Consider the following 12586-nt stretch of genomic DNA (forward strand, 5'->3'; position numbering starts at 1 on the left):
GAACGGTCTTGAGGAGACTTTCTCAGGCAAACTTGATTCCAGTAAGATGGAAAGAAAGCTCCAAGTGATTCGCGGCCAGTGTCTATACGATGGTGTTAATCCGACAAAAACACAAATAAGCTCCTGAATCCTATTGCGAAAATAGTGCACAACTCTGTTCAAGAAGAAAATAAAAATATAATGCTGTTATTCTTAACAACTTCCCGGAAACAGACGCGACGCTAAAGGGCGACATCAACAAGCTCGCAAAAACATATAAGTTCAATTCCCCCAGCAAAAAAAAAAAAAAAAAAAAAAAAAAATTGCCGCTACTTCGGACCCACGTACATATGTAGAGACTTTGCGCTTGGTGGCCTGCGACTCGCTGACATATAACAGCTTTTCTGCTGAAGGCGAATTCGTTGGTCTCGTATGGAGGTGACAGAGTTTTCGTTCCGGAAACACGGTGCTTTTATTCTTAAAATAAATTATTCGTTCCCGAAAAACAAACACCATCGAAGCATAATAATGATTTAGTGATCGTCGTTGACGGAGCCATAATTCCGCACCAATCTCATTCCAATCCCTATTTGTAGAGGGAGTGAAAGAGGATAAGTAATCACTTGAAGTGAAAACTTCAGACAATGAATATATTAATGGCAAATTTCAAATAAGCTGGGAGAATAATCGGCTCAGTAGAATAGATCGACATTACAGAATATAGGATCGGGAGATAAATTTTCTATATAGAAAACATGGGTTGGTAAAGTCAAGTATTTACACGTAGGTTTTTGTGATTAAGCAATTCTATAAGAAGTTTTCGGTATTGACAACACATTGTAACATAAGGAGTTTATTAAAATTATTAAAAACCCGACAAGCTTCGTTCGTCGTAAGACTCACATCATCGGTACATAAACGTTTTACACAACAAAAGCCTATTAACTATTAATTACACATACTAGATGTTTTTTATAACTTCACAACTGTTAAATAATTGATAAGCCAGAATATAAATGATAAATGCGTTACTGTATGCGTGTTTTAATGTTGCTAGTTGTTGCTATCACGTTCTGTGGTATCACGCATGCTGTATCCTAGGTCCGTGGCACTTAAAGTTTGGATGTAGGAATCTTGATATTTTTGTAAAGGTAAAAAAAGCCCCTTTTATGTTGTATTCGCAGAGCAACGCAGCCACTTTGTCCTTGACAATTTGATGAAAGAAGACCAAACTTGATGTAAAATTAAGCCTTGATTTTTATTGTATTGTGTAGGGATTCTGAAAATGTCACTTTGTCTGTGACATTTTTGATTTAAGGCAGCGTGATTGCATTCTTGAACTCTTGTTTAAGCAAGGGAGTTGCAGGAGATGTAAATAGTTTTTTTTTTACCTGTACAAAAAATATCAAGATTCCTACATCCACCAAAACCACATCACTCCATGAATAAATCAGGCGTCTATGATATTCATTGCTCCTCTTGTAGTATTTGTTATGTAGGCCCCAGACAGAAAGGTCGTGAGAGATCCGCACGTTGAAGTTACAGCAAATGGGTGTGGATAATCCATTATTTGATTGGGAAATTGTCTCTCTAAAAAATATGAAACTGCTGTGTATACAGGAGCTGATATCTCTCAGGAATGGATTTACCAGTGGAGTGCGACAGGGTTCAGTTCTTGGACCACTTGTGTTTAACCACTGTTGATAATATTTGGAGTACTTTCTAAGGAGAGATTATTGAATTGTTCGTAGAGATGATGTAAAGTTCAGTAAAATTATTAAAAATGATGCTGTTATACTGACGCATCAGAATGATTGGGTAACTGTCGGTAGACAAATGGGATTTATAGTCCGACACGAATAAATACATGGTTTGCAAAAATATAATCCTGTGTATAACATTTGTGGTGTTGAGAGGTTGAGGAATATACTTTACATAGTTTGTAAATATGCAAAGGTGAAGAGATATGATTATGATATATGTAGATTGTTAAGAGGAGCTTACCAAATAAATATCCACGATATTTTTCAAAAGTTCAGAAAGCAACATGGACAGAGGATAGTTTTGAAATTGTACAAAACTTCGTGGATAAGAGACTGTAGGATAACTTTTAATGGAGATTGATGGTGAGTTGGGAATTGTCGGATGAGGTGGTGAATGCGGAGACATTGATAAAGTTTTAGGGGCGATATTATGCCTGTTAGATTTCTTTTCAAAGCCTTCAATGAATTTTAGATTCCGGGAAGTCTGTGTGCAAATAAGAAGAAACATTTAAGTTTAACCTTAAGCGCCCTCCTCTACAATAACAAGTACACCAATACCCAGTCTTACGACGATCCGTTCATGCGACTCTTTTCAATTGTTACTCGGTATCCATTTATACGATGCCCCATTTATTTATACGACGGTCTTTGACGTTGCCGTGGATCAACCAATGAACAGTATTTGTGAACTCAGTTTATTTATGAAATCATTGTTCATAACATCTCTGTGATATATATATATATATATATATAGGATTAAAAAATTAATACATCTGTATCTCCTCCAGAGATTCTTATTAAAAATAAAAACACCTTGCAGCAACTTCTATAGGTAAAGTTGATAAGACTCTATATTACTAAAACCTTGGTATTTAGGGTATAGCTACTCACTGAGGAGACCTCAAAAAAGTTTGAAACCGGTCTGGGTAGTGACCCCACTCATAATGAATTGCAGGTACACATCTTTTAGTGAGATGTGCTTTGCATTGAAAATACTAAGAATAGTGATCAGAGCTTTAACCACCTTTAGACTTGAACTATGTTTCAGGCGCAAACTTAATTGTTTGCATACTTGGGATTAGGAGTTAAATAACCAAGCTTATAAAATTACTTGGTAACCATATATACAGTATCCCCAAGTTTAAAAAAATAAAATAAAATAATTACATATATATATATGTAATTATTTTATTTTTTTTAATTTTATAAGCTTGGTTTTATATATATATATATATATATATATATATATATATATATATTTTTTTTTTTTTTTTATAAGCTTGGTTATATATATATACACACACACACATCACCAAAATTACTTGGTAACCCTAATATACAGTATCCCCAAGTTTAAAAAAATAAAATAAAATAATTATATATATATATATATATATATCGATATTTTGAGTTTACCAGAAGAGAGGGTCAGTTTGACATCAAGAAAAGGCAAGGAATTATCCCTTTCAAGCTCGGCAGCAAACTTAATACTATGATGTCGGCTATTGAGATGTTCGAGGAAAACCATAAGGGATTCATGTCCATGGCTACAAACAATGAAGACATCATCCACATAACGTTTCCAAACTTTAGGTATTAAAATAAAGAGACCGTTTCTTAATTAGCCACCCAAAACCTTGTCATCATCAACTCAAATACCCTGGTGTATATAAAATATTGTGTGATTGTGATATTCTTTATTTTGGGCAGACGGACAAATCTGTCGAATTGCGTATGGAAGAACACATGAGGGACATTACTGACAAGAGACAGCGAGCGAGTGCATTATCAAGTCATATCCTTTTCTCAGCTAATCCTAATGATGAAAACCAAAGTCACAAAGTCTGCTGGAAAAATCTACCAACGTCTTCCGTTGCAGTGACGAACTAGAGAGAAAAATCGTGGAATATAGAGAAATCATCTTCAATCCTGTTCATCTAAATAACAACTTGAGCTACAACCTCCCAGATACATGATTACAGTCATTCAGCTGTAATCATGTACTGGCGTTCACGTGAGGCTGCAAGCACGCACTCACCCAACAATGCAACAAACGAAAGTACAGCTTCAAATACAACCACAACGTTTTCATGATAATTATCTACAGAGACTGTCTATGTTGTTCATAGTCTTTTAACCTTCAATGTTTGGTGTTTTTTCTTTTTTTTATAATTCCACCTGAAGAAGGCTGTTACAGGCCGAAACTAGTAGTGTTTTTATATTAAAATCTTTTTACTTAAATCTCGGTTCTAGTCATTCAATTTTTTTCATAAAACTATATATATATATAAACAACATCAACATAATTCCACCTACACTCACAATTGATAACTATGAAAGATTCACTGAACTTCTCATAGCACCTGGCAAGAAACACATCCCGAGAGGATTCAGAAAAATCTACACTCCATGCTGGTCAGCTGAAAGTAGTATTCTTTGGAAGTGTAGGAACAATAGAACCATTCATACACTGCTACTGCTTTCTTAAGGTCCTCGGATGATGGTACTCGCTGATATGAATCAATAAACAACCTCAAGTTTACCAGATCAAGTCGCAAGACTTGATCACTGCTTCGTCGACTGCGAGGCACCAGCATTCCAAAAAGATTAAAGGAAAAGTAAACCTTAACAGTATTGCAAAACTCTTAGCACACACAAAAATAAATAAATAAATCTTAAATTCCCAGAGATACTAAAAAAGAGATTAATCGTTTTACAACATTTTTTATCATGTGTTACATCTACAGCAAATTCCAATCCAGTAATCTGTAGATGAAATTGATGCAGAACTCAAACTAGTTAAAAACAGGTAAAGTTCGTGGTGTTGATGGCATCCTTCCCTACTCTCATTGACCCAAGGGCAAAATCCTGGCTATCTAATTTCTTTTCTTTAATAATAAATTATGCACGACTCCCAAATCTTTGCCTCGAATCAATGATAATAGCCCTGCCAAAATCCAATAAGTCAGCTGATAACCCTAATAACTCTCGTCCTATAGCATTACTCTATAGGACGACACTCCTTGTAAACTTTTTGAAAGGATTGTCCTCTATAATTTCTATAACAATAGAAGCCATCTTATCCAGTGAACAGGCTGGGTTTAGACCTGGCAGGATCTGCTGCGACCAGGTCCTAACTCTCAAAACCTACATAGAAGCTAGATATGAAAAGGGTTTAAAAACAGGACCTGTCTTCATAGACCTAACATCAATTTATGACAGTGTATGGAAGAAAGATTTACTGAATAAAGCAGCCCAAAATAATCAACTGCCAGAAAACTATAATAAAATCAGTAGAACAAAGTCTTTCCAATAGGAGAATAAATGTTCATCTGAATTCACACAAAAAATCAGAATATTTATCCTGTAGGACGGATTGCCACGAAGATCTGTCCTCGCCCCAGCTTTATTCAATCTGTACACAAGCGATATCCCTCCAACAACTAGTCGAAAGTTTATCTGTGCTGATGACAGACCTAGTTCCACCCAAGACAGTATCTTTCAATGCCTGGAGGAAACACTGAGCAAAGATCTAAGCGGACTACAAAATTACTTTGAAGTTGGTGACTATCTCCTAATCTCACGAAACCTGTTGTTTCTAGTTTCCACCTAAATAACCACGAGGCTCATAGAAAACTAAAAATTAATTTCTGTATCGGGACTTTCATCCATGAAAGTAACCTTTGCTATCTTGATGTCACTTTACCTTAGTCTAACTTACTTAAAACATTAGGAAAAAAACTTAGTTAAAGATATCTGCAAGGAACAACTTGGGGTTGTAATGCCTCCACTCTTAGAACAGCAGCCCTGTCTCTGGTCTTCCCTGTTGCGGAGTATTGTTCAGCAGTTCGGAGCCGAAGTCACCACACAATTCTCGTGGACACACAACTAAACATAATAATGAAAACCGTCTCTGGCACCTTAAAAATACTCTTTGCCCAGGGATATTCTTCCCACATCACTTCTCCATGCTTCAGAAGAGAAGCCGACATCAAAGAAATAAAGAAAATCAGTAACGATTTTCTTTAGTTCTTTGATGTCTGAGAAGACACAAAAATATCTCTCCAGCTCCAGCTCACCGCCTTACTTTCAAATCTCCCATACGGCTAGTGTAAGTACCAGATGATGGTCTCCCAGGACTTGTGGAAAGGACGCTGAAAGAACTACAAACAAGTACTTGATGATAAATCCAACTATCAAACCACCAAAATTCATTCTACCGCGAACCTCTTTCCTATCATAGTTTAGAATCCCCTGTTCTTGTAGCTTATGTTATTATGGACAGACTGCTCGTTCTGCACAAATTCATCTTGAAGAACATTAAGAATATATATTGCACTTAAAGAGCCCAATAAATCTGGTTTAGCAAGCCACGCCTCATCTACAAAACACAGAATTCAGTGGAATAGTACCAAACTTCTACACAAAAGTTATATTCTTTTGGAAAGACTGTATAAAGAAAGCTGTGAAGCACACATTCACAATTTTAACCTTAACAAAAACGATTTGCCTTAAACTTTCTCAATTTTGGGAAGTTATCCTAACTAATACTCAACATTCATGTGTTTCATAAATTATAATTAATTATTTAAATTGAAAATAATTTATTATTCATTTTATTTTTAGTTTAAACAAAATAATTTTACGTAAGTGACTTCCGTAATTATTTAGTATTATATGTCTTCTACTTACGTCTCGATTTATAAATGTAGGTAAGTGTATGTATTGTAAATAGTATGAATTCAGATTGAGTTTATTATTATAAATAAATTATTAATAAATATTAGTAAACATGAATTCAACATTAATTACGAATATAACAATAAATAGTGAAAGGTTTATACTAATTACGAATTATGTTTTCAGTAATTATAAGATTAACATACTATATTACTATATCAATATTATATTCATATTAAATTAATATTTTTTCAGGTGATTCCTTTGGAAATCACAATACACTTAATTTCTTCATTACAATGATGCATATTCAAACAGCTGCGCTGTAGAATTTAAAGGTGTTTGGTGGTATTATGTCAAATACCAGTGTTGAAGTTCCGTGAACACAAAGGGACGATGCCACATACATGTATCATGTCGGTTCGTATTTTTCAGTAATTATTTTGAAAAAAAATATGTAGTTAAATTCAAACCTTCGATGCTCTAGTATTCCAAGTTATATTATAGCAGGTTAATTTAAAAGTTTAACATAGAATTTTATATTTTATGTAAATTTTTTTCATTATATTCTAGTTTTACTCAGATGTTTCTCCACTCAACGGCATCTGTGTTTAATACAATTCCGGTAAAATTCTGGTCGTTTCATGAGTTTGCGACAGCTACTTCTTAGTGGAATCACACCCTCACAATTCTCTTAAATTCAGTTTCATTATCTTTAAATTCAGTTAAATTCAGACAAACGAATTCCTGAAACGGAATTCGTTTGTCTCATATAGAGGAGTAATAGATTTATGATGTGTGGCCTAAACAGTAAAACATCAGAACCATGAATCTCTGCAGTGTTTCAGTAAAAATGCAGCTGAACGTCAGGATGAACTGTTTATATCCGTGCAGTCGTATTTTGCAATGATCCGACGTAGCACAAAAACTGAATGTCAGTCGATGATTTCGTTTTTATATCATAAATTCAAAATATGCTGTTTCATTCTCAATGACATTGTATCTTCAACTACAATTCATTGTACGCAAGATGATAGTAAAAGACATTTTTGTATACTTGGATATGTATGTGTCATAAAACAAAATAAATAAAATAAATGACAGAATATTTATTTTTCGATTTATTTGACAATAAGCAATATAGAAGTGAACAGCCAGAAAAATAAATTCCAAAACTAATTTACTTCAAAAGTGCTTTGATGTTGTTCCAAAATAATGCTGCAAAAAAGTGAAGAAACTAAGACCGGTGTTGAACTGATATTCATGTTGTTCAATATAATATTGATTATGGTGTCTGTTATGGTTGAGTTATGCAAGTTGTGTAAGCACCTGTTGGATTCATTTTGTCCATCGACAAAATGAATCCAATGAATGTGTTTTGGATTTTTCCAAAAAAAAAAAAAAAAAAACTGTTTACAGAAATTTGTCGAGTATTTTCAATTGCGTTTTATTAAGCCTATTTGCAGCGGCATGAAAAGGGTTGAAATTATATTTTACCATAACTCCATTCCCTTGTGTTAAAGCTTAAGTGCTGAGAGGACATTATGTTGGAGATTTAATGGAGTATTAAAAGCACTAAGAAAGGATTGAAACTTACTTTTATTATTCCAATATTTCGTCTCAGTCACTGAGACATCTTCAAAGAGTATAACGCAAACACTTAAATTACACACAAAAATTTGCCTTTTTTTTTTCTTCAAAAAACGGTTACAAAGGAACAGTTTCTTCTTTCAGGAAAAACAAAGGTCTGATTTTCATTTCTACAAAAGGAAAAGAATAATTATATCCCATCCACGTCTTCCATTCAATTCCATCGGCAAAGGAAGTATGACTGCCGTTCAAAAACAACCCGTTTAAATTGGATTCATGACAATTGGTGTACCACCAACCTCCTTTGTAAACCTTCGCGCAGTTACGTGCTGCATCGGAATCGTTGTCGCTGTCCTTGGTGGTAAACATTTGTCCGTTATGACTTGAAAATGAATCTCCTGTAAGAGAAAAAAATTGTGTTTTTTTTTTTTTTTCATATAGAAAACTTAAATTAGCGATACTTAACATGCTCACGCACACAATAAGTTTTTTTTTTAATTAAAAAAAATCACGAGCATTTTTTGTTGAGAATTACAACAGGGCTGTTTATTTCTTAATGAGTTAATGTTAGCATGATATGTCGTAATGTATCGTTCAGAACCACCTTCTCCTAAAGTGAACTTACAAGCGGTCACGTTTAATAAATTCCGTATGCTTTTTATTGTTTTATTCTATTTTACTCTTTGCGTTTGTTCATCCTGTGCTGTCGAATTAATATTCCATAGGTATTCTTCACAACATATTGATGTCCATTCTATCTTACTGTAACTTTTGTTTTGTGCAACAATTTATTCTTTAGTATAAAAGTATACATTATTTTTGTATGATGCGCAGAGGGTTATAATTATCTCTTATCTGGTAGGCAATATTATTTCAAATTTCACACTGGTTCATTCGAAATATAAATTCTAGAAGCTATAAATAAATTGAAAAAAAATCTTATGTAATTTACTTTTCCTTTCTTATAACATTATTCACCTATTTTTATTTCTTAGGTCAAATAAACATTTACAATGCGCTGATTAAAAGTGACGTAGCCATCTGAAGTTATGCTTTCATTTTTTCCTTCCGTTTTTATTGCTGGAATGCAATCTTGTTTTCAACTAGTATCCAAATCTGGATTTGTAAGAAGTAGCCCTAATCTCCAAAGAACACAATAAAAGGATGCAAAGAGTTTACGTAATGGACGATAAGTAAAACTGTAAGCAAATTGATGATATCAACGAAATATTGAAACACTTTTTTTTTTCTCTCGTACCACAACACCCGATTTTCGTCAAATCCACCAAGGTGCTTGCAACAAAAAAGTCGCTAGGTGGAACAGCGATGCCAATAAAGTATCATTTTTATAGTAAGGTAAAAAAAAGCTGCGAAGAACAACTCGTTATAGAATGGCTTAAAATGAACTGATTATGATAATCTACATGATTGTGAAAGCCATTAATTTTATATTCAATTTAATAAGTTTTTGTTTTGTTTTATTTTTTAATTTCTGAAACATGATCTCGTTTTTTGTGAATTTTAAAGTAGTTTATCAAAAACATTCACACATTAGCATTATTTCGAAATAGTGTATGTATATTATTTCAGTACTTTTGAAATGTTCAATAGCATCCGAAATAGTAGTACTAATTAATTTTGAAACTGTTCGAAATGTTTCGTCAGAACTTAATAGCGGTCATACAAAAAGCTTAACTATTACCTTCTTTCTCAAAGAACTTCATTGAAACGGTTTCGAAAATGGACAACTCATAATGAGGACAGAAAACGTCATCCTTTTTGGGATTAATAATGATTGCCAAGACTTTCAAATGTTTGCTTTTCAAATGACTTTGAAATGGTGAATACTATTTATATTATGAAAAATCCGCTCTTCAAATTCCTGATAATGTATTTCTATGAATACCGTAGTTATTCATCAATGAAACTGATTAGTCGATGTTTCAATCATTTAGTATGGTGACAGATATATTCTCGATCACATACTTGCATACAGTAAATTTTTATCCAATATTTCCCAAGTGAGTTGTGGATTACTCAGTGATTCAAAGGTAATTAGGGCAGTTGAATAACAGACAACAATTTCGTTATTATTATTATTATTATTATTATTATTATTATTATTATTATTTTATTATTGTTATTACGTGACACCTCCAAGGAGTCCAAAGACTCATCAAGGGATGACACCTACTCTACAACTCTCCATCTCAATCCACCAACTACAGCGAACCGCTTCATCTACACCAACGCCATCTGCTGCCTACTGGTATTTTCACAGACAATCACAAACATCCTTGCCCACGGCAGGATTCGAACCCGCAGTCTTTTGGCTGGAGAGCGGATATGCTAACCACTCGGCCAACCAGGCTGCTGGCATTATTAATTAATAATGCCAGCCTGGTTGGCGGCTTGGGTTTTATTAATTAATACATTATTATTATTATTATTATTATTTTTATTACTGAAAAAATTATTACTGAAAAAGAAAATCTATGGAAAAAACTTAAAAGTCACCCAGTAACATTTACAAACCTTATATCAAACCACAAGAAATAAACTAACAACAAAAATTCGTAGGGCAAAAAGACGCTACTACTTACAAAAATTCATGGAATATAACGACAACATTAAGCAAACATGGGCTACACTCAAAGAATTAGTAACCCGAAAAAAGAAAACCTCAGCACAAGATTTTATTGCAAAAAGCTTCGGTCAGGACACAAACCAAGAGGAACTAGCAGACTCATTCAACCATGCTTTCACAAACAACATCACACAACTCAAAAAAGACAAACTGCCAACGATCAACAAAAAACTACCAACACAAAGTCAACAACAAACGATGTATTTTCCACCCATAACAAAACAGGAACTGAAAGAAGCACTCCTAAACCTGAAACCAAAGACCACTCCAGGAATAGACAAAATAAGACTCACAGACCTTATAACACACTTTGAACAAATAAATCCAATACTTTTGAAACTCGTGAACATAATATTCGACACAGGTATTATTCTACAACAACTAAAAACTGCAGTAATTACGCCAATATGCAAACACGGCAAAAGAAACGATAATCAGAACTACAGACCAATAGCTACCCTACCAGTCATCTCAAAAATTCTAGAAAAAAATAACACACCAGACTACAGAACTATTTACAAAAGTACAGCATCATCTCACAAAAAAACCAATATGGCTTTTAGAAAACAAAAAGCACCATTCCTTTATTAGAAGACATCGCCGACACAATAAACAAAGCTCTCCACAAAAACAAGTACTCCGTCCTTATAATGCTGGACCTAAACAAAGCATTTGACACACTTGAACATGACATACTACTCACCAAACTATACTCAATAGGTATAAGAGGAACACTGCATACATGGTTCAAGAACTACCTCTCAAACAGAACACAAGTAACAAAAATAGGTACATGTCACAGTCGGAGCATACAAGTAAAACACGGTGTACCTGAAGGTGCCATATTATCACCCACTCTATTCAACATATACATTAACGATGTTCATAACATATCCATAAGAAGTCAAATTTTTCAATACGCAGACGACACAGCACTACTATCAATCCAGACAGACATTAACACAGCTCTCTGCAAAGCACAACAAGACCTAAACGAAATCACAACCTACTTCCACCAAAACGCAATTCTAATCAACGGTAGCAAACCACAGATGTTGATAATACACAACCCAAGAATCATACGCCCCGCATCACTATCGATACATTGTCACATATACCGCTGCATTAACCACAAAAATACCTGCCAATGTTCCGAAATCAAATCTGTAACACACCCAAAATACCTCGGTCTCTATATAGATTCCCACCTTAAATGGACAAAACATATAGAATACCTACACACCAAACTCCGGATCATCGCAGCAAAACTCTTCCAAGTTAAAGACATTATTCCACCCAACATAAAAAAACTCCTATATCATGGTATCTGCGAATCCCTACTCAGATACGGAATAACAGTCTATACAAATACATCAAACAGCCACCTAACAAAATTAGAAACACTACACAGGAAAATCGTGTCAACAGTGATCTTGACACCTTACACGCAACAACCAATATCCGACAAGCACATGGCGATACACAGAATTCTGAGCATTAAAAACCTGAAACACTACATGACATTAACAAGGAATTACTTCAACATCACCTATCGAAACAATAGAGACACATATCGTATAACACGACCTACAACAACTCTCTACATCCCCACACCTTTCAACAACTCATACGGTTCTTTTGTGAGATCACATCAGATACCCACGCAACTCAACAACCTACCAAGAAAGTTTAAAAGACGTAGATAGCTACAGAACATTAAAAAAATAACTCTGGAAAATATACCAACAAAGTTAAGAAACCATTAACACTAATATACACATTACAAATCACTAGCATCCAATTCCTACATCCCATACATAAACAGTATCAACAACACAAATAGGGAACGCTAAATCCCACTCTCTTCATAAAAGCTAACCCAAGTTTCGAAGTAGGTGGGATTAACTTGCCTCACTCATCTACAAGT

The 12586-nt window shown here is 34.2% G+C and overlaps 1 protein-coding gene across 2 annotated transcripts in view; it reads right to left on the reverse strand.

Annotated features, from left to right (window-relative positions):
• Positions 1 to 7896: 7896 nt before the first annotated feature.
• Positions 7897 to 12586, reverse strand: part of LOC150103352 (techylectin-5A-like) — a 34191-nt gene continuing 29501 nt past the window's right edge. For both annotated transcript variants that reach the window (XM_090398163.1, XM_090398164.1), the window contains exon 6: positions 7897 to 8410. In XM_090398163.1, coding sequence (XP_090254289.1) covers positions 8130 to 8410 — 281 coding nt within the window. In that variant the 3' untranslated portion in view covers positions 7897 to 8129. The remainder of the gene's footprint in view (positions 8411 to 12586) is intronic.

Source organism: Typopeltis vanoorti, chromosome 9 (genome assembly GCF_054136105.1).
Source record: "Typopeltis vanoorti isolate ZY-2024b chromosome 9, IOZ_Tvanoo_1.0, whole genome shotgun sequence".
In the NCBI taxonomy this organism is placed as follows: domain Eukaryota; kingdom Metazoa; phylum Arthropoda; class Arachnida; order Uropygi; family Thelyphonidae; genus Typopeltis; species Typopeltis vanoorti.